This window comes from Buceros rhinoceros, unplaced genomic scaffold, assembly GCF_000710305.1.
Source record: "Buceros rhinoceros silvestris isolate BGI_N320 unplaced genomic scaffold, ASM71030v1 scaffold1032, whole genome shotgun sequence".
Lineage (NCBI taxonomy): Eukaryota > Metazoa > Chordata > Aves > Bucerotiformes > Bucerotidae > Buceros > Buceros rhinoceros.
Window position 1 is genome coordinate 1,693 of NW_010400423.1, and position 20,541 is coordinate 22,233.

Here is a 20,541-nt window from a genome sequence, read left to right on the forward strand (position 1 = left end):
AAGAGGCAAATGTGGAAGGTAAGATTTATTTTTCTTTCCCAATAGTTTCAAAAAGACACAAAAAAAAAATACTTGGGCTTTTTTTATGAATTGGTGTTTATTATTTATTTGTCTTTTTTGTATTTATTTATATGAGCTTAATTTACTTAGTTGCCATTGAATTCATTCCCAGCATAATTTAGCGGTACCTATGAGACACATAGGGCACCCCAAGTGCCCTGACCACCCTCTCTTTGCTCCTTCTTTTGCATGCTAAGATCTAGAAGGGGGACTGACACAAAGCCATTATGATAGATTTCCCCCCTGGTAATTAAGGAGGAAATCAGACCAATTAGTTTTCAGTATTCTTCATATTTATTTATTGCTACAGTGCACTCACTTCTATTTCCTTTGTATTTATTTATAGATGCCAAACAGGACAAAGCACATGGTCACATGAATATGTGGATACTACTTACTCTGGTCCTCATAATTTTATTAGGGATGGGACTCATGATTTACTTCCTATTCAAGATCAAAACTCAAAGCGGGACTGAAGAAGAGGTGAAGTGGCACAACACACTGATAGAATACAGCCATGTGCAACCTGGAAGGGACAGTGGAAATAATTCTACCAACAACAAAGAAAAAAATGAACACAGTGACGTCTAATGGATTAACACAACTAAACTATATGATGAAGCTTAAAAAAAATATAGCTGGAACAAAGCATATCTTAGTCAAAGTTACATGCATCTAACGGACACTATGAACTAAAATCATCAATTATTACTTCCATAAGAATTAAGAGATAATTGCTCTATGCTCTTCAAGAAATACTCTCAAGACTCAGTACTGCGTAAAATGGCTAATTAAACAAGCATGAGAAATAACAGAACTAGTGGGAATTTAGATTTTAAAGTTATGGATTAATACCCCAGTGTTCTGTCTTTCTAGAGATTTGTGGCAGCATTACATAGAGAGTCAAACACAGATGTGTAGCGAGCGCTCTTTGCAGAGCACGCAGACCCAAGCCTGCACTTTGAGAATACACCTCACCATAACACAGAGAAGGGTGCACGTGTTACTCAAGTAAAATGGTGTTTGGAATAAACAGAGGTTTATGTGAATTGTGTTTCCCCCCTCATTGCCCCTGTCTAACACTCTTTACACAAGTATCTTCCTTGCTATAATATTATAAGTGAAATGTAAATACTTGTCCTTCATTTGTGGTTTCATCTTGGATTTTGCAAAGCAAACAAACTTTTGCAAACGCTCAGTCATATTCTGTGACTTTGAATGTTTTGTATCAATTATGAATATGAGACTGTATCAATAACAGGTCTAAATATTACATAATAATACTTCTGTGTTTTCTAATTAACATGTGGAGATGTTATATGGTTTGTTGATCTAATGAGTCATTTACCTTAAGAGAGAGGCTAACAGGAGGTAAACAGAGAACCATGAACGAGGCATATGACTAAAATGAAATATAAATAAACTAGAAAATAAAGTGGATGCCAAAAAAATTTGGAAGAATCCATTCCTGTTCTTATTACACCTGACTGCTCATTTTAGGATGTCTTTTCTTACTACCCTCCAACATTCTGATAACTGGACTGATGACTGGTCACTGTACCCATGCTACAGGCCAGTAAGGGCAACACCACAGTGTCTTGGTAGTGAAATGCTTTAGAGATTTACTGTGCTGCTTAAGTTTTCTATGAATGACAGACTGAAGAACAAAAAGATCTCAAGGATCTCTGGGAAAAACAGACCCTTAGAAAGGGCTTAAGAACTGTACAGGAGAGGTCATTGGGAAGGAGAGATTCACATGACATTACATCACTGTTTTGTAGGTATGGCAGTCAAACAAAACCTATTGCAGACCATAGGAAATTAAGGGCATTCTGTACTCACACTAATTTTGGTATTTTGATATCTGATATTGGTAACACAGCTCTGAAGACCCTTTGCTCTGTAAATGGGTTTCTTTTCTCACATTAAATGACGTTTCGCCCTTGCAGAATATATTGTGAGATTTGTCTTCATAATAACACCATGAAAAATGAGAGAATATTCTAAGGGCGATTTCTGCTGAATATCTTTCCTCCTTTTCCTTCAAAACAAATAAAGGATTTTACATCATAGCTGAAGCTGATTTCCATTTAATAAAGAGCTGCAGCTCATTTGTAATGTTTGAGAACATTCCTCTTTGCTTGTCTCTTTACATTTCATACCAAAAAAAGAATTATTAAATATTAAAATTAATTTCAAAAGGCAGTTTCATTGTCAAAATCACCTGTTAACAGAAAGATTTGTTAAGATTTGGCTGTTTTGTATTGATTCTCCTGAGATAAATTCACATGAAATAACAGCACAGTAGTTTTGCCAGTTGATAAATCAGGGAAGACAAAAAACAGGTGCATACATAGTGCCTGGTTTGTCAAGTTACCGAGCAAAATTAAATTGTGCCATCTGGTTTATTTTTTCACACTGAACTAATCAATATTGGTCTTTGCATCAAATAAATTGAATATATTCTTTGAAGCAGTAAAGACTTATCTGGCCAAGAAATTTGTATATATTTTTTCTGAGTTTCCCAGCTATGAATGTACAAGATTTAAAGTACACCCATTTAAAGTGCATTCCCTGCTCCTTTATCTTCGAGGGTCGGTACTTTACAATCCCAGAACAGAACGAAGAAAGTAAAAAATAATTCAGTGGAATGATGTTGAACGGTTCAAACTTTGCCACTTGCATTTGAATGAATGGAAACCACTTTCAGATGCAGTTTGAATTTTGTAATTACTTATAGATTTCAAAATAGGACATGTGACAGGATATTTCCTTATTTAGAGCCTAGAGTTTTCTTTTTCAACTAAGTCTCCAAAACAGAGAAGGAGCCAAGTAGTTCCTTAACGACTTCTACTGAAGCAATTAATTTCAGCTCATCTCTTTGTGAACAAGAAGAAAGAAATGAAACATTTGACTTTTTCTGAAGTCTTAGTTTTCCTCTCTTTCATTCACACTGCTTTTCAGACACTCGGTGAGTCTTTTTTTTTTATCCCCTGCAAAAGTGGACGTGGAAGTGGGGGTTTCTGTTTTCTTGCTTGTTTTTCAGACTCTTTAAAATTTTCATGCAGCTTGACTACCCTGCATTTTATATTCATTCTGGAGTAATAAGTGGAGTGGTCTGAAGAAGTTTAAAAAAGATGCAGATACAGAGATGCTGGTTCGCTTTTAAAGAGAGAGGAAGAATTGAGATGGGGTAAAACTGGGAATCAGAAGTCAGGACCGAGTCATGTATGTGGATATAGATTTCCTTTTGGATACAACTTAATCATTGGTTATGTCTGCTCTGTGATACAGATGGACTTCGGTGTGCTCCATAGTCTTGTCTGTATATGTGACTGAGTTGCGAAAAATGAAAAAGGGATTAAATAAGGTGCTGTTTGTGTATCTCCTAGGTTTAGGATTGATGTGAGATATAATGCTGTGGCTGAGCAGACACCCATGAAAAAAGTTATACAAGGTCAGAGGCAAGGACAGCCCTGGAATAACCACTACAGCTTTCAGAGTAGGGATAAGAGGCATAAAGCTGACCGAGGACAGATCACAGCTCCCTTTTGATGTAAGGCTGGCAATAATGTTCCAAGACATTTTTCCTTTGTCCTTCAATTTATTCGATTTGTGGAAGAGTGGGGTACAAATCACAGATTCAAAAGCAGACACAGTGCCATGTGAGCTGTGTCAGCCCTAGTCTGTGCAAAAAGGGGGTCTCCCCTCTTCTCTGTGAGCTGGGACCCAAACCCACGTGATAGGCCAAGCACAAACCTCCAGCAACCTCTTTCCAGCAAGATCTCCTATTGTTAGACCCAAAAATAATACAAGGGACTAGAGTTGAACTTAGGGCGCTACACTAAGCTCTTACTTACTTAGCAGCAAGCAATAGGAGATGTAGGAAGATTTAAAACTTTCTGTCTAAAGGGTCAAGGAAAGAAGACACTAGATCTTAGCTCCAAATTTAGATTTGAGGAAGTGTAACTCCCATAAATTACTAAGCTGGTCAAAGTTATACAGGGCCTGCTTGGAAGAGCTCAAACATTAAATATAAATACTATAACAGGAACTATTCTTCCTTTTATAGCTTCCCAGAATTTCCCAGACACTTTTTACTCTGTTCACTATTCAGCATTGGTTGTGTCCTAATATCCTACACTATTCCTACAAATATACTTTAGTGTTTCTAAGAGTATCTCACTGTCCCTTAAGCGGTTATTCTCTCAGATGGATATGGGGGTGATGATACATCTCTGTTTCCAAGTGGGGATTTGAGGCATAGAGAACTGAAGGGCAAAGCCTTGCCCTCCTGTCCCATAGGCCTAGAATACTCCCTGTAGTCTAAATTTCACTCCCTCATGTTCCAAAACCCGTGGGAGCTGTAAGCTACTTGGCGTTTCGAAAAGCAGGGAGCTGTGTTCACACACCAGTGCCCAGCACTGAATGACCTGCTTTACATGTCAGCAGTACAACTGCAGTACTGGGCAGCCCTTCCCAGCAGGGCCTGCTTGTCTTAATGGATTACAAAAACAAGCTGCCTATAACCCTTTGGGAGTATTAGCTAGCTTGTTCAGCATTGACATATTGACTTGCTATAAAAATGCACAGGCACATACCTATAGTAATATTACCCCTGTATACTGCCCGGTGTTGGTTCTTGTCAAAAATGCTTGCGATTTGATTGTGTGAGTTATGTTGACTTCTTATGATAGACGTACTAATGAGAGGATGCTAGAATAAGGCAAGATAACGATAACACTGTCCACTGTTCTTCATCCTAAAGAAAACCTCAAACCAAAACAGAACATGCCAAATACAAGGGAGTAAGAGTCACAGAGGACTCACTCACTAACTATAGTAAGCACAAATGCAACCCCATGGATATGTATGTAAAATGAACTAAATCTATAGTGCATGAAGCAATGGCAAATATCCAAATCTTCAGTAAAGTCTCTTGGAAATCTTGAAAGAAATGTGTATTTCAGGAAGGATATAAAAAAATAAAATCTGCTATACTAATGAAAATTTCATTATAGCGATGACATTTCTGAAGCTGTCATAATGTATTTTATGTGCTTTTATTCCCCTGTATTGTATTTACATGGGCTGCACTTGTTTTTCCTTCCCAGAAAAAAAAAAGTCTTGAAAATGCTGTTTGATCTTTGCTAAAGTGACTCAGATTTCCAGTCTCCTGACATGAGTCAGATTATTGTAGAATCAAGAGTACTTCTCTTTCCTCACAAGCTCTCCTTACCATATGCTCACTATAAATACATTAATTCTGATTATTTTGCTTTACAGGTAATGAAAATTTTTTAATATACAATGAGGATACTAAACTCTGTGTAATTACTGAGAGTCCTCATGCAGTCACAACAGCTGCTTGCAAGAAAAACACTGAGTTACAAAAATTCAGGTGGGTGTCTGAACACCAGGTGATGAGCGTGGCATTTGCACAATGTTTGGGAGTACCCTACAACAAAAACAAGGCTAAAATTTCTTTGTATCCTTGCAACAAGAAAAGTGAATTACAGAAATGGGAGTGCAGAAATGCAACCTTGGCAGTCCAAGGGGAAGATTTATTTCTCAGTGCTGGCAAGAGAAAAGAAAATATTGTGCTGAACAGAGGATCAGCAACAATGAATAAATGGAAGATCTATGGAACCATGAATGATTTGTGTTCTCAAGGCCATGAAGGTAAAGTTTAAGGGTTAATTTTGATGGTGTATTGAACCCACTTGTTTGCCATCATCAGTAGGGTCCTTTGAGTTCTGCTCTCCTTAGTCTAACATCAGCTGTTCCCACCAAGACAATGGTGGACTGGAGGAAGATTAGTTCACATATTCAGGCATGTATTCCTCCATGAAGATGCACAGCTGATTAGCATCAGATAGAATACTGATATGCAAAATATGTGCATTTTTTCTTTACTTTAAAAGAAAAGGTGGATCTAGGCTTTTTTTAATTGTTAGCTTTAATCAAAGCACTTTATTTAACTGTATACTAGTACTAGTGAAATTGTATTAGTATTGTTGGATGAAAGGCAAAAATCTTTATGTTATTATGCCAATATTAAATGCAAGAAAATAATTCCATGCACGCTATCATTCAGTTGCTCTATGAAATTTCAGATGCCAATAATCCCACAACTCTTAACAACTAAATCAATTATATATTTTAATGAATGATGGGAAGTTAAGCTACATGGTAGACAAATAATGCTATTTTTAGAAAATTATATTTAAATACATGAGACAAAAATCACTACAGTTCTTCCATAGTTGGCTATGGTATGAATTTGCTCTATATCCAGCTGTTACAGCTGGTGATATCATAAGCAAATGGTAAATTCCAAGACCTACCCAGAACTTCCTTGGAAGACACTGTTGGTGACAGCAGGTCTCCAGTTATACTGTTGTAAGACCTGTAAGGCTTTCTTTTCTTTGTAAGGCCTTATGTACAAGCGACAGTACAAATACGTAGAGAATTGGGTCACCCAGATTCCCATACCTATATTATAATTTCTCTTTTGCCCCCTCAGATCTGTTTACGCTGTCAGGAAATGCCAATGGAGCTCCGTGTGCCTTCCCCTTCCAGCTGAGTGGTAAATGGTATGGTGGGTGCACGACTGCTGGCAGGTCAGACGGTTTGCTCTGGTGTGCAACAACTCCTGACTTCGATGAGGACCATTTATATGGGTTCTGTCCAAATGGCAGTAAGTTTCAAATGCTGACACAGATGCTATAACACAACACCGCTAGGTAAATATATCAATACTGGGACGCTGTTAATAATACGAAAGGGAAAAACCTTGTGATGACTTTATTTTACTCAAAGTTGTCTCTGTCATGCCATGACAATTCTTGCAGAAGAAACAAAAATGTTTCCTATGAATCTACAGTCAGGGTGAAAGTTGTCTGGTTGTGTCCATCAGTAGCTAACAACCTGGAAAAGACCAGTATGCTTTAAATATGATTGCATTCAGCATAAAATCTGCTGAAAACTGAGATGCTACTCACAGCGTACTTCTCCTTGCCTCATTGCTATTTGTGGTAATAGCACTATAACCTTTTCTACCATTGCAAATACCTTTATAACAAGATTGGTTTGCAGTCCACACGAGGATGCAGTCTGTTTTCTGAGAGACATAAAATAAGATTGACTGAAAGATCTTGCTGAAATAACAGCATTGTCAGCCTTTTCCTTGTAATGTTTCAGATTACATTACAAGATAACATTATAGAAACAGATAAATGTATGTGTATATGAGTACGGGATAAAGGACACCAAAATATGGTGTTAATGAAGATACTAAAAACGTTGCCTCAGACCTATTTTTTCAGTGCTATACCACAGAATCAATATTCGTCATTTTGATAGGAGAATTGCACTGGGAAACCAGGTTCAATTCATTATCAACCACCAACTACCACCACCATTTTCACTGATATTCCTCATAATTATTTCCTAGTGCAATATTGCATGCAGTACCTTGAAAAATCCCAGAGCATCCTCACTGTATAAACTGGCAAATATGAAGTATTTTGCATTATAAAATCATTGGGATGCTATCACTAACACCTGAGTCTAAAATTAAAAAAGAATGTTAAAAATCTGAAGCGAATCAGCAATAAACACAATAAAAAATAGAGAATATTTCTTCCAATGAATCGTTCCAGAAATTCTGTATCGTTTCCTCAACAAAACAGAAAGTTAGGGAAAGTTGTATTCACAGTTGTAATTACTGCACAGGGGACAGTTTTGCTAACAATGAGCTCTCACAAGACCATTTCTAAATTCCAATTACCTAGAAAACATGCACTAGAAATAAGGAATACATTTTTTAAAAAATATTGAGTCTTTTGACTCAAATATAATTGACTCCAACAATAAACCTTACACTGCCAAGTTCACTACAAAACCATGCCACTAAGCACCGCATCTATACATCTTTTAAATGCCTCCAGGGATGGGGACTCAACCACTTTCCCTGGGCAGCCTGTTCCAATACTTAACAACTCTTTCTGTAAAGAAATTTTTTGTTATATCCAAGCTAAACCTCTCCTGGCACAACTTGAGGCCATTTCCTTTTGTCCTATTACTTTGTTACTCGGCAGAAGAAATTGACCCCCCCACCTCACTACAGCCTCCTTTCGGGTAGTTGTAGAGAGTGATAAAGTCTCCCCTCAGCCTCCTTTTCTGCAGGCTAAACAACCCCAGATCCCTCAGCTGCTCCTCATAAGACTTTTGTGCTCTAGAACCTTCACTGACTTCATTGCCCTTCTTTGGGCACTCTCCAAGATCTCAAGGACCTTTTTGTAGTGAGAGGCCCTAAACTGGACACAGTATTCAAGGTGTGGCTTCACCAGTGTTGAGTACAGGGGAAACAAGCACTTCCCTGCTCCTGGTGGCTACACTATTTCTGATATAAGCCAAGATGCTGTTGGCCTTCTTGGCCATCTGGGCACACCTGTCAAACAACACCACCAGGTCCTCTTCTGTCGCGCAGCTTCTTCCCTAGCCATTCTTCCCCAAGCTTGTAGTATTGCAAATATAATTAATGATGCCACAGTTTGAAAGGCAAACTTTCCATCATTGGAAATGTTTGCATTTCAGTTGTATTTCAATCAATTTGTCATAGGCATAGCCTATGAGCTGCTGAACAGGTTTTCAGAGTAGATAATGACCAAGGCGCTAGTTCGCCTTATTGATTTCTTTACAATATCTTCTTCACCTGAAGATTATCAGATTTGACAGGGGAAACTGGAAATAAAGGATGAAAGGCCCATCTCTGCTACTGTCAATGGCAAACCCTCTTTTACTTAACAAAGAGCAAGCTAATGGAACAGTATGGGGTTTGAGTGTCTGAGCCTTATTTGCTCCCATTAAATTTTCTTATAAATTTTGTGCAAGTTTTTATAACAAACTGCCGTATTAAATCTCCTTTCTCTCATGCAGACAATGACAGACTTTGGAGTACGGATCCTTTGACCGGAACCTACTACCAGATAAACTACCAGTCAGCTCTCACATGGCACCAAGCAAGGAGGAGCTGCCAGCAGCAGAACGCAGAATTATTAAGTGTCACAGAGATACATGAACAAATGTATCTAAGAGGTGAACTAATGAGCAAGACTCGGTAAAAACAGTGTCGAAGAGTTTTCTGAATGATTACAAATGTTTCAGTGCTTTAATCACATCATAATGAACAGCTGATGCAAAAATGTTTACGTACTAACAGAAAATAGCACAATTAATGCAAATTAAGCTTTTTATAGGTGGAACTTTCGTAAGTTGTGGAATTGCCATTTGAAATTATTTCTCTTTTTTTTTTCAAAGAAAGTTAAGAAACTTTGAATTAATAAAAAGTTAGCTCAACCTCAAAAAACACTAGGCAGAAAGGGTCATTATAGGAGGCAGTCATATATGACTTTTGTGTTAAGAAATCAGTGTCTATACCTAATGAATTAGATTTTTGGAAAAAACGTACAAATTCTATACAAAACAGTATTAAAAATCGAAAGACTTTCTTGATTTATGCATAGACTTTGTAGAATGAAGGCCCTGTATCAGTTGCATCATGATCAAGCAGACTTGTAATATAAGAATTAACAATAGCAACTCAGTGTTTCAGTTTTCAAGCTTATTGCTCACGTGTAACTGTAGAATAGCATTAAATTCAGATAAACAAATATGCAAAATAGTCTTTTGTTGCTCCCTATCCTTTATCTACAGAATAAGCTCTCCGAGTCTATGACCTGTAAGCATGGATTCTGTACTGAACTTTGAAGTCACTAAGCAGACATTTTATTATCTTCCTCCCAATTTTGAAAACACAGATAATTTCTTAACAAATCTCATTAGAACTAAACTCTTCTGGTGACCTAGATTTGATTGACAGCAAGAGATCATCTCTCTGGATCGGTCTTAACAGTCTGAATCTCAACAGTGGCTGGCAGTGGAGCAGTGGCATTCCTTTCAGATACTTCAACTGGGCACCAGGTAGTTACAGGTTTTTTAAGAGTTTTTGGTATTAATATTTCCCATGAGTATATTAATTACAGTCTTGTAGTATTCCCCATGAACACGAGGAAATGGAGTTGAAAGGCTTATAACACATGTGAGATTAAAAAGCTGAGAATCATGCTTTTCAAGAGTTTCAAGAAGAGCTAAATAAACTCATGTCCCATGAGAAGCAGAGAAAGTGGAAAGCACTAGTCAAGCTGTAACATACTAGGAGTGCCTTGAAGTCAGTTAAAACCTCTGTGTCTCTTCAACTCTCATAAGGGTTTTCAGACCCCACATCCTGCAAGGACTCAGCTGCCAGCGAGCAGCTTGCAAAGCCTATCCCTTCATTTCTTACACTTTTCCTCTTTTCCCTCCTCTTTAACATTAAAGACAGACTGTAAATAGAGTTCACATCATCGGCAGTTCATCTTTTAAGATCACTTAATAATTGTCATGGCAACAGTGGATTGTAGCAAATGCTGAATGTTTGCTTGCTGCATAAATAAATGCACACGCATTCCAACTTTTGGCCTTTCACAAATCTCAAAGGTGCCACCTGTTTTATCTGGCTGAAAGGATGAAGGGAAAGCCCATAGTTGCTGAGTCTGGCAGAAGGTTTTCTACCTTCTGCTGAGCTAGTCAAATTTCTTAAGCCTTGCAGTGAAGAGGAGCATTTGGCTTTTAGGTCAAGCAGCCCACCTCCTTGGAATTCCTCTATCCCCACACGAAGGCTATTATGGTGAGTTAAACTAGACATTTTCAGTTTACTGCAGTTACTGCAAATTATATCCCTGGGAGGAAGAAAACAAAAAAAGTAAGTCATCACACCGTGGATGTCTCTGAGAAGAGGAAAACACTGCCCATTTCCCAAGGACAGTGGTCCTGGAGAACCTCCTGGAGGGCTAGTTGCAGAGGCAGGCAGAGGAGAGACACACAGCAAGTGAAAGGATATGTAAGGAGGCTCTGCTTGCAGTAAGGAGTAAATTTGCAGCCAAGTAGCTGAATGAACATGCAAGAAAGGACCTTTCCACAGGACCTGAGTGGAAAAAATAAGTTTTTTGATCCAGGACGTCACTGAAAGCTGCTGGACCAGAACCTGACATAGAGAGACTCCCCTGCAAGGGCATTGTGGAAATGAGGAAATTTGTTTTCTCATGTGATTTGGTATGCTTCATCCAAAAGATGTTCTCGCGGTTTGAAAAGGGGGGCTGTTCTGGTCTAGCAGAGCTCAAACCGGCACAGATGTGCTCTGTTAAACACATCTTAGAAACCAGAAGCCATTTCACATGCTCCCTTAAAGCAGAAGCCTGCCCTGTCAGGCTTTGCCCAATCCAGGGTCCCACCACTACCTACTCAACTGCCAGACAACATATTCCACAGATTGGTGGCTTTTTGATTTTTCTCATATTTTTAACAAATAATATTTATTCACTGAGATTGCTGTATCTCTACATTGCAGAGCTAGAACTCTGGTTCTCAGGTTTTGAAAATACCTTTTATTGTTAGCAGCTGATGGTTCTTACTCTGAAGAACACTCTCCTCTCTTTCTGACTGTAAAATTCCCTGTCTGAATATGAACTATATTGAGATGCTACCTTACTGTGTTCCTGCCCCAAAATAATTAGCTCAAACTGTGTCCTCTGATTTTGTGAATGTAAATGAGGATTTTAAGCTCCTTCCTTAGTCCATAATTGGTTTCTGACAACAAATTGTGTATAAAACTAGATGTTTGACGAGCTGTGAAACTATCTCCTACAGTCCATATACAGCAATGTAGCTGGCAGCATCAGGTACCTCTTCAACATCTGAACTCTTCACTTCAGCATCTACTGACTGGGCAACAACATAACTTATTCTGCAACTGATTGTGAGCTACATGTTCCTTAATGAAAGGGTGGCTGGCCCCTATGTATAGGCTGATTAAATAGGTCAGGGACAAGGAAAGGACTTACTGCAGCCTTTGCATCAGTACGGGCTTAAAGTTTAGTCTCTCTCCTGTGCAAGCCAACAATTTTCACAAAACATAAAGGAACTCCTTATTTTTGAGACTGCTATGTTGCAATGGAATATGGCAGGAAGTGTGAATAATGCAACAAACATTTAAGAAATGTTTTGATGGGTACTTTTAAATTACATTTCCTTGTCTCTAGTAGAAAAATAACTGCAGCAATTAAGTCCTGAGTAATTGGCATAAAAAAGCTGGAAGTAAACTGTTCTTTTAGCCACTGACATAAAACCTGCACTACATAAAAATAATTTGTTATTTCATTCTGTGAAGGAAGCCCTGGGCCTGAGCCTGAGAAACTCTGTGCAGTACTAAATCCCCGAGGAGATGCTAAATGGGAAAACCAGCCATGTGAGCTGAAAGTTGGCTATATCTGTAAAAAGCAAAACTCAACCATGGATCCTTTAACTCTTCCATCAGGTATGTCAAGCAATTTAAAACCATTTGATAAAGACAGAATTAGTGTCACTAAAATGAATTTTCATGGCTATTTAAAATAATAATAAAAAACCCCAACAAAACCAAACCATTGCCATTTGTTCTGCTTCGATGAGTGGCACAGAAGAAAGCATACTGTTATTTCTTTAACCAAATACTTTTAACTTCCAGAAATGTTCCCGGAACCCAGTAACCACACAAGGAATTTTTATTTCACGCTATTATTCACTGTTCCAGAGGCACTGGTCTAAACCATGCACTATCACAAAAGTATCACAGACTGCATGGCCATGAAAATCAAGTCAGAAAGGCCTCACATTAGAATGCAGTGCATTCTAATGAAAACACCAAGGCTTATCACTGAAGGCTTGGAAACATGGCACCCATAGCCTCAAACCACCTTCTCAACGGCATTGCTTGTAACCTAGAAAGGTGGCAAAAAAGAGCAATTTTCCTAAGACCATTTTTCTGCTATGCTTTTCTCTGATTTATTTAATGAAATTTAGTATGGGAATTCATGTGTCCAGAGCATTACTCGTGCTGCAGTAGTAATGTCTTTATGAAAGATGCAAAACATCATTGGGTGGGGTATATTGTGTGAAAACACTATACATGGAATTACAAAATATTCCTCTGTCCCAAAGTGAATACTACACAGTAGAGAAGCCCAGTAACCACCGGCTCCATTATTTTCCTCTTTTGCTTAGATGCAGCATGTTTTTTGTAAAACTACAGTGTAAAACAGCAAACAGACTAAAATGTTTTATATATACGAGAAATGAATAGAAGTACTGCTTATTAACAATCACTCCTCTTTCATTCTAATTAGCTTATCAACTGATTTCAAATGTAATTGCAATTATTCGAGACTTCAGTTTGCACTGTTTAAAAACTTGAAATATCTATTCATTTTGAGGGGATTCAGAGCCTGTTAAATGCCCAGAAGGATGGTTGCCCTATGGAGAACATTGTTTCATGGTTCATAGAGACCCCAGAGTATGGAGGGAAGCCCTAATTTCCTGCAATGAAAGCAATGGCAATCTGGCCAGTATCCACAACCCTGAGGAGCATGGCTTTATACTGTCCCAGCTCGGCTACAGTGAGTACCTCTACAGGGCAGTGTTTGGCACAAATGGTGAACTGTATTACTAGAAATCTTACAGGATTTTAAAAAAGAATCTTATTTGTTTGATATGAATATTTATAAGGAAGCCAACAGATATATAGGTAAAAAAAAAAAAAAACAACCCAAAAAGCAAAAACCCCACAAGAGGAATCATTAGTGCTCTCTTAATTTTCTTCCACATTCTTCTCATTTTGATTTTCATTTGTTTTTCACTGCATGAAACCATTTGAAGGTAATAACAGCTCTAGTGACTGCAGGGCTGATTATCTGCCTCAAACACCTTAGAGCTGTAGATGCACTAATGGACTTTTACTGATAAAACTAGGAATCTAATTTCCTGCTGCTATCTCATTTTTTTAATGTCTTGAAAGAAGAATGTGAATTAGATCTTAAAATAAACTCCACTGTCATTTAGTCTAGATGAATTTGTATTGGAACATGGTAATTTTGGCTCATTTCCATAAAATCTTGCTCCTATGCACTGTTTCAACTTGGGTACTAACACAGAGTAATTTATGTTCTTAGAAGCCGTGGATGAGCTATGGATTGGTCTGAATGACCTCAACACTCAAATGTACTTTGAGTGGAGTGATGGGACTCCTGTGACGTATACCAAATGGATGCCTGGAGAACCAACCCATGCAATCAATGGGCAAGAAGATTGTGTCATTATGGCAGGAGCGGTACAATCATCCCACATTTGTGTGGCACTATACTACTTGACTTTTGTTTCTGTTTCGAGGGGTTTTTTGAATGCATCTTAGAAACAAATCAGAGAATGGTATCTTTATTCACACAGAAAGTTGGTTGCCCTAAATTAAATTTAAAATTGCACTGGAGATAACTAGATAAATGTTCGTATGTGATTGTGAGTGTACATTATATGCTAAGCAAACCTTAACAGTCTGCACGTGACACTTTGTTTAACATAATCTCACAACTAGGCCACGAATATTTGGAATTCATTGAAAAGGTCAGATCTTCATTGACCCCTTGAAATAATATTAAAAAATCCAAACCAAACCAAACCAAAACTAACCAATGCAGCAATGCCTGGTACTCTACTCTGGATCTTTCTGTTTTGTAATTCTAACCTGCTTCCCAACTTTGCTAAAACAAATCCATGATGACACATACAACTGTTTCTAAAGGAAACAGGTTCTGCCTCACTATTTTTCATCTCTTCTCAAACGGCATCTAGGATGGATACTGGGCAGACAGCGCCTGTGATAGAAAGTTAGGTTATATCTGCAGAAGAGACCCACTACAAAGAGTTTCTGGATCAGCAAAGACTGATCCTGCCTGCCTGAAGGTAAGGAGAAAGCATAACCAACTATCTGGTCAGCAAGAATCTGTTGTTTTCCCAAGCTCCACTTGACATTGAAACTATCTTTTTTTTCTTTTTCCCTAATAAGTGTAATTGCACATCAAATTCAGGGTGATAATTTTCACTCCATTCCCTTATTTAAAATACAGTTTTATTTTGAATTTTTTTAATTAATATGAGTCAGATCCATTATTGCTCACAACTGTCTGTGAAAGAGGCTAAAGCAATTACCATGGTTTTCTGCATATTTGTTATATTGTTTTACAACAATCTGTGGTTATCTAAGACTAGTAAAGACTGGGAAACATTTCTGGACTATGTGACATTATGCAAGATGATGACAAACCTCACTATTGAAGCCAAATCAAAACAATCGAATTGCTTTTATGAGTGGATTTGTTTTGAACAAGTTATTGTATCCTACCGCTTTTTTCTTCTTCTTCTCTTTTCCCCTCTTTTTACTTTCCTATTTACTACTGTTCTCTATATAGTAGCATTTCTCACAATCCCACATGGGGAACAGAGCTGAGACTCATTGTGCAAGATGGAAATAGGCAGCAGTTAAATACTGAACACAGATTTTATCTACCTTTCTTGAGTGCAGCAAGGAAATCTTGAGCTGGTGCAGAAGGGAAAACTGACTTGGAATTCAGCTGTGATTTTGAGGATTTTACTTGTAAATAGTTTTTATGCTACTTTTTAATGCAGACTTTTTAGGTGAGCTGATCAGTTAAATCAATTAATTAGTCTAGTTACTGTTCTTTTAGCCTAGAAACATCAGGAAACACGACTCAGCCTCTCCCTATAACTCAAGACTACTCTCTTCAGTTCTGAGCAAGGTCACTTGCTTCTGAATACACTCTCCATTCTGTGTGCCTCTGACTTTTTCATCAGTTATATTTTATCAGTTACTGATTGTCAAAAAAGGGGGGCTCATATGTATTAAATCTCTTCTTTCTGGATGTTTACTAAGCTTATTTTCCATTATTCCACTGGAATTCAAATGAATACATTATCACATGAGCTTATATTAAAAATATGTTCATTTAAGAGTATACACTGAAGTTCAAGCACTGTAACATATGAACTTTTTACTTCAGGTATATCTCACATGTTCTTGACAGGGCTGGGAAAGACATGGGTTTTACTGCTACCTGGTTGGACATACCTCTGTTACATTTTCAGTAGCAAAGAAAACCTGTGAAAGGAGCACTGGTTATTTAACAACTATAAGAGACAGGTATGAAAACAGTTTAAAAATTGTATATCTGATGCTATAATATTGGAATTGTATGAAATAGTTGAGAAGTTTTTGGGGAAAAAAGTGAATCCAGAAAAACAGATTATCTTTTTTCTGCAGAAAACAAACAAACAAACAAACAATAAATACAGTATGTCTTTTCTAACTTAATGTACTTTACATGTTCATGTTTTCCAGTACTTTACTCTGAAAGAACAGACCACAGCTGCTTCTGTTCTGTAAGGAGCAGTTTTTCAGTATAGCACAGCTCCACCTGCTACTGAAGCTAGTCCATCTGGTACTCAGTTAAGCACCATATTTCCACTTAAAGGAAACCTAATGGAGACTCCGTTCATTCTAGTCTTGTGTAGTTTAAGATGCTAAGAAATAGCAGACCAAGGGAAAGGTAGGCTTAATCTCCTTCTGACTCCTGTCCTTTCAGATATGAGCAAGCCTACCTGACCAGCCTCGTTGGTCTGAGCTCTGAGAAATATTTTTGGATTGGTCTCTCAGACATGGAAGAGCAAGGGATGTTCAAGTGGGTGACTGGTGAAGGTGTTCTGTACACAAACTGGAATGCAGCAATGCCTGGTACTCTACTCTGGATCTTTCTGTTTTGTAATTCTAACCTGCTTCCCAACTTTGCTAAAACAAATCCATGATGACACATACAACATTCTGCCTTTGAAATAGGAGTATCTTTGATACGTGTACTCAGCACTGGGGAGGCCACATATTGAATACTCTATTCAGTTTTGGGCCACTCACTACATGAAGGACATTGGGGTGCTGGCGTGTGTCCAAAGAAGGGCAACAAAGCTGGTGAAGGGTTTAGAGAACAAGCCTTATGAGGAATGGCTGAGGGATCTGGGGTTGTTTAGCCTGCAGAAAAGGAAGATCACTCTCTACAACTACCCAAAAGGAGGTTGTAGGGAGGTGGGGTTCAGTCTCTTCTGCCAAGTAACAAAGCAATAGGACAAGAGGAAATGGCCTCAAGTTGTGCCAGGAGAGGTTTAGCTTGGATATAACAAAAAATTTCTTTACAGAAAGAGTTGTTAAGTATTGGAACAGGCTGCCCAGGGAAAGTGGTTGAGTCCCCATCCCTGGAGGCATTTAAAAGACGTATAGATGTGGTGCTGAGGGACAGGGTTTGGTAGTGGTCTTGGAAGTGTAAGGTTTATGGTTGGACTCAATGATCTTAAAGGTCTTTCCACCTTAAATGTTTTCATGATTCTATGATGTTCTATGATGCCATGAAAATACTTATTTTCTGGTTTGTCAGTGCTTACAAAAGCAAAATCAAACTGAGCGGAAAGAGTAAAATCTCTTCCAGCCTCGGCGATGGGCTGCTAAATCCTTCCAAGGCGTGCCATAGGAAAGAGGCAGGCAAGGAGTTGTTCATGCACTTGTAAAGCTTTTCAAAGGGGAGGGAAGGGGGCAAAGGACTCCACTTGCTGTTTTCCTGTTTTCACAAAGCTCCTCCTTTGAGCAGACACGACACTGAATATTTCAAACAGTCTTTTCTAAATGAGAGTGAAATCTCTTCCAGCCTCGGCGATGGGCTGCTAAATCCTTCCAAGGCGTGCCATAGGAAAGAGGCAGGCAAGGAGTTGTTCATGCACTTGTAAAGCTTTTCAAAGGGGAGGGAAGGGGGCAAAGGACTCCACTTGCTGTTTTCCTGTTTTCACAAAGCTCCTCCTTTGAGCAGACACGACACTGAATATTTCAAACAGTCTTTTCTAAATGAACACATGAGCTGTAAAAATGTCAGGGAACCACTTTAAAACACATTTCAATTTTCTTTCATATCTCACAAAGGCAATGAAGCTGGTTGTGTTGCCCTCAGGACTGGAAACGCAGCTGGACTATGGGATGTTCAGAACTGTGAAATAAAGGCAAAATTTCTCTGCAAAAAACTAGCTGAAAAAATCACTCTTCCTCGTGCTCCTGAAACCATTTCTGATTCCAAATGTCCCTTGGGTTGGGATACAATCAATAACACTAATTTGTGCTACAGAGTAAGTGTCATTTTTTCCATTAATCATACTCACGTCACAGAAGAGCACCAAATAGATAGGTTTTCTAAACTTAGAGAATGGCATGTTATTGCACAAATGTAGCAAGCTTTTACACAACTGTTCATGGAAATCACTGCAGTTATGACTCTATCAGTGATACGTAGGATTACCCAGTTAGCATACTCTTTAACACATATCATATATGATAACTACAATGGAATGTTTTCCTATTTTGCTTATACAAGTCCATCAGCAGATTTATTTTTAACATGTTGTAACCATGGTGTTCTACCCTGTATCTATAGGGTTTTGTGAGAGAAGAAAAACAGAAGAAAACATGGTTTGAAGCCCGAGATTTCTGCAGAGAAATAGGAGGAGACCTGGCTGCCATTAGAAGTGAAGAAGAGGAAACAGTGATAGAAAACTTAATACTGTAAGTAAACAAAATATCTAATAACTGGTATTTTGGTGTAACAATACATTATATACGAATAAACAAGAACATTCTCAAGTTGCTCCTGAGATAATTAGTTGAAAATATATATCTGTTTATCATCATAGCCATAAGAAGAAGAACTGAAAAAATGTTTTGTATGGCTATGTAAAGAAATTTTTGGAGTTCCTAAAATTTGTCATCACCTGCAATTCCTTTAAATTAAAAAAACCTAAACAAACAAAACCAAACAACAACCACCAAATCAGTTGAACGCTTGTCCTTCAGACCCATTTCTAAGTTTGTTCATGGAACCATTTTGAAACTAAATCGTGACTTCCAGCAAACCTGAACACACTATTTTTCAAAGAACACTATAATCACAGCATCAATGAAGAAAAACAATGTGCTGTGTTTTCAATGCAACCATTTGCAAAGCAGAAAATTTTAAGGCATGAATGTCACTTACTTGCTAATGCTTGCTAACTTGCCTATGAACAGCATTTTGTTATTTTTAAAATTTTTACTCTATTTGAAGTCTTCAGTGAGAGTTAGTGTCCCATGTAACTAAAATTTAGCAGAGCTAGATGCATACATGCTTTCATAATACATTTTTTCACACTCTAGAAAAATATCCCCATCACCTGAGCCCTTCTGGATAGGTTTGCAGTGTTTGGATCCTGATGGTGGGCTTTCCTGGAGTGATGGATCACCAGTGAGTACTTGACCTTGCTAGTTTCTGACTTTTTCACTGTTTCCATGACTGGTGTGGACGGAAGTTCTATAAGAATTCCCAGAAATGTCTACCTTGCCACTGGATAAATCTAAATCACTATATTTCATACTGGTTTGGAAAAGAACAAGGCCAATAACCCCTGAGCTTATACCATCAGTAGTCACATGGAGTACTATTTCAGCTACAGAGACATTTATCTAAGTGGCAAATATACGTGAAAGTTCTCTCCTGATTTTTAATAGTCTCTGGTGATATATTGCCACGTTCTTTTCCCCTGCTATGGATTTATAACCTAATTTGATTCCGTTTTTCACGGGACTGCAAGTCTGTTAAATGCTGCGTAAACCCAGAGTCTTTCTTTTTTTCTTGCAGAGCAGCTGTATTGCTTTAATAGCCTGCACAGGCTGAGCAGCCATAGGATGAAAATAAGGAGTGGCTTCAAACTTTGATGCTACTTCTCTTTCCTTCCAGAGTACAACTTTTTCCCCTGTATGACAAGAAGAATAAAAACCAAAGCTGTGTTTCTTCTATAGGTTATTTATAAGAAAAATGGTTATTTTTACAATACTGCATTTGAATACTGTGGGGCAATCAGTGAAGAAAAATCCATGTCATGGACCGAGGTGCACTGTGAATACAGTCATAACTGGATCTGTGAAATAAAGAAAGGTAATTTACTTTTTACTCTAAACTCACATTAGGAAGAAATTTAAGTGAAATTCCATTCTATCAAAACAGGAAGTTCTGCAAGTTACGTGCTGGTAGAAAATTTGATTGGTTTCACAGGAATTTTGCATAAAGAAAAATAAGTAAAGACAAATAAACACTTTCAGAATATGATGTTTCAACTATAAATGATAAGCATTTTTTGTTTTATTTAAAAAATATATCTTAAGAGAAGATTTACTGAAAATATACTTGTTTATGTAATTCTAGAATCACAGAAAAAAAAGGTGAAAGCAACCTCAGGGGCTTATCTGGTAAAACCCACCACTCTGCACAAAAGCAGACTTTTGTCAAAACAGAAGCTTTAACTGACATGAAACTATATGTTTCTTGGAACTTTTATTTATATGGAACTTCCAAGTTGGGGGCTAAGGGGCAGAGAGGGGATTACAATTAAAAAAAAAAAAAAAAAAAAAAAATTTGCTGTAAATTCCACTCC

The 20,541-nt window shown here is 37.9% G+C and overlaps 1 protein-coding gene across 1 annotated transcript in view; it reads left to right on the plus strand.

The window, feature by feature from the left end:
• Positions 1-2,961: 2,961 nt before the first annotated feature.
• The window catches only part of LOC104489641 (macrophage mannose receptor 1-like), a 33,765-nt gene continuing 16,185 nt past the window's right edge, over positions 2,962-20,541 (plus strand). The window contains exons 1-15 of the mRNA XM_010131827.1: positions 2,962-3,031; positions 5,347-5,742; positions 6,587-6,760; positions 9,004-9,162; positions 9,934-10,047; positions 12,332-12,478; positions 13,413-13,595; positions 14,148-14,305; positions 14,824-14,934; positions 16,074-16,189; positions 16,632-16,780; positions 18,008-18,207; positions 18,513-18,640; positions 19,268-19,355; positions 19,910-20,045. Of these exons, the coding sequence (XP_010130129.1) occupies positions 2,962-3,031; positions 5,347-5,742; positions 6,587-6,760; positions 9,004-9,162; positions 9,934-10,047; positions 12,332-12,478; positions 13,413-13,595; positions 14,148-14,305; positions 14,824-14,934; positions 16,074-16,189; positions 16,632-16,780; positions 18,008-18,207; positions 18,513-18,640; positions 19,268-19,355; positions 19,910-20,045 (2,329 nt within the window). The remainder of the gene's footprint in view (positions 3,032-5,346; positions 5,743-6,586; positions 6,761-9,003; positions 9,163-9,933; positions 10,048-12,331; positions 12,479-13,412; positions 13,596-14,147; positions 14,306-14,823; positions 14,935-16,073; positions 16,190-16,631; positions 16,781-18,007; positions 18,208-18,512; positions 18,641-19,267; positions 19,356-19,909; positions 20,046-20,541) is intronic.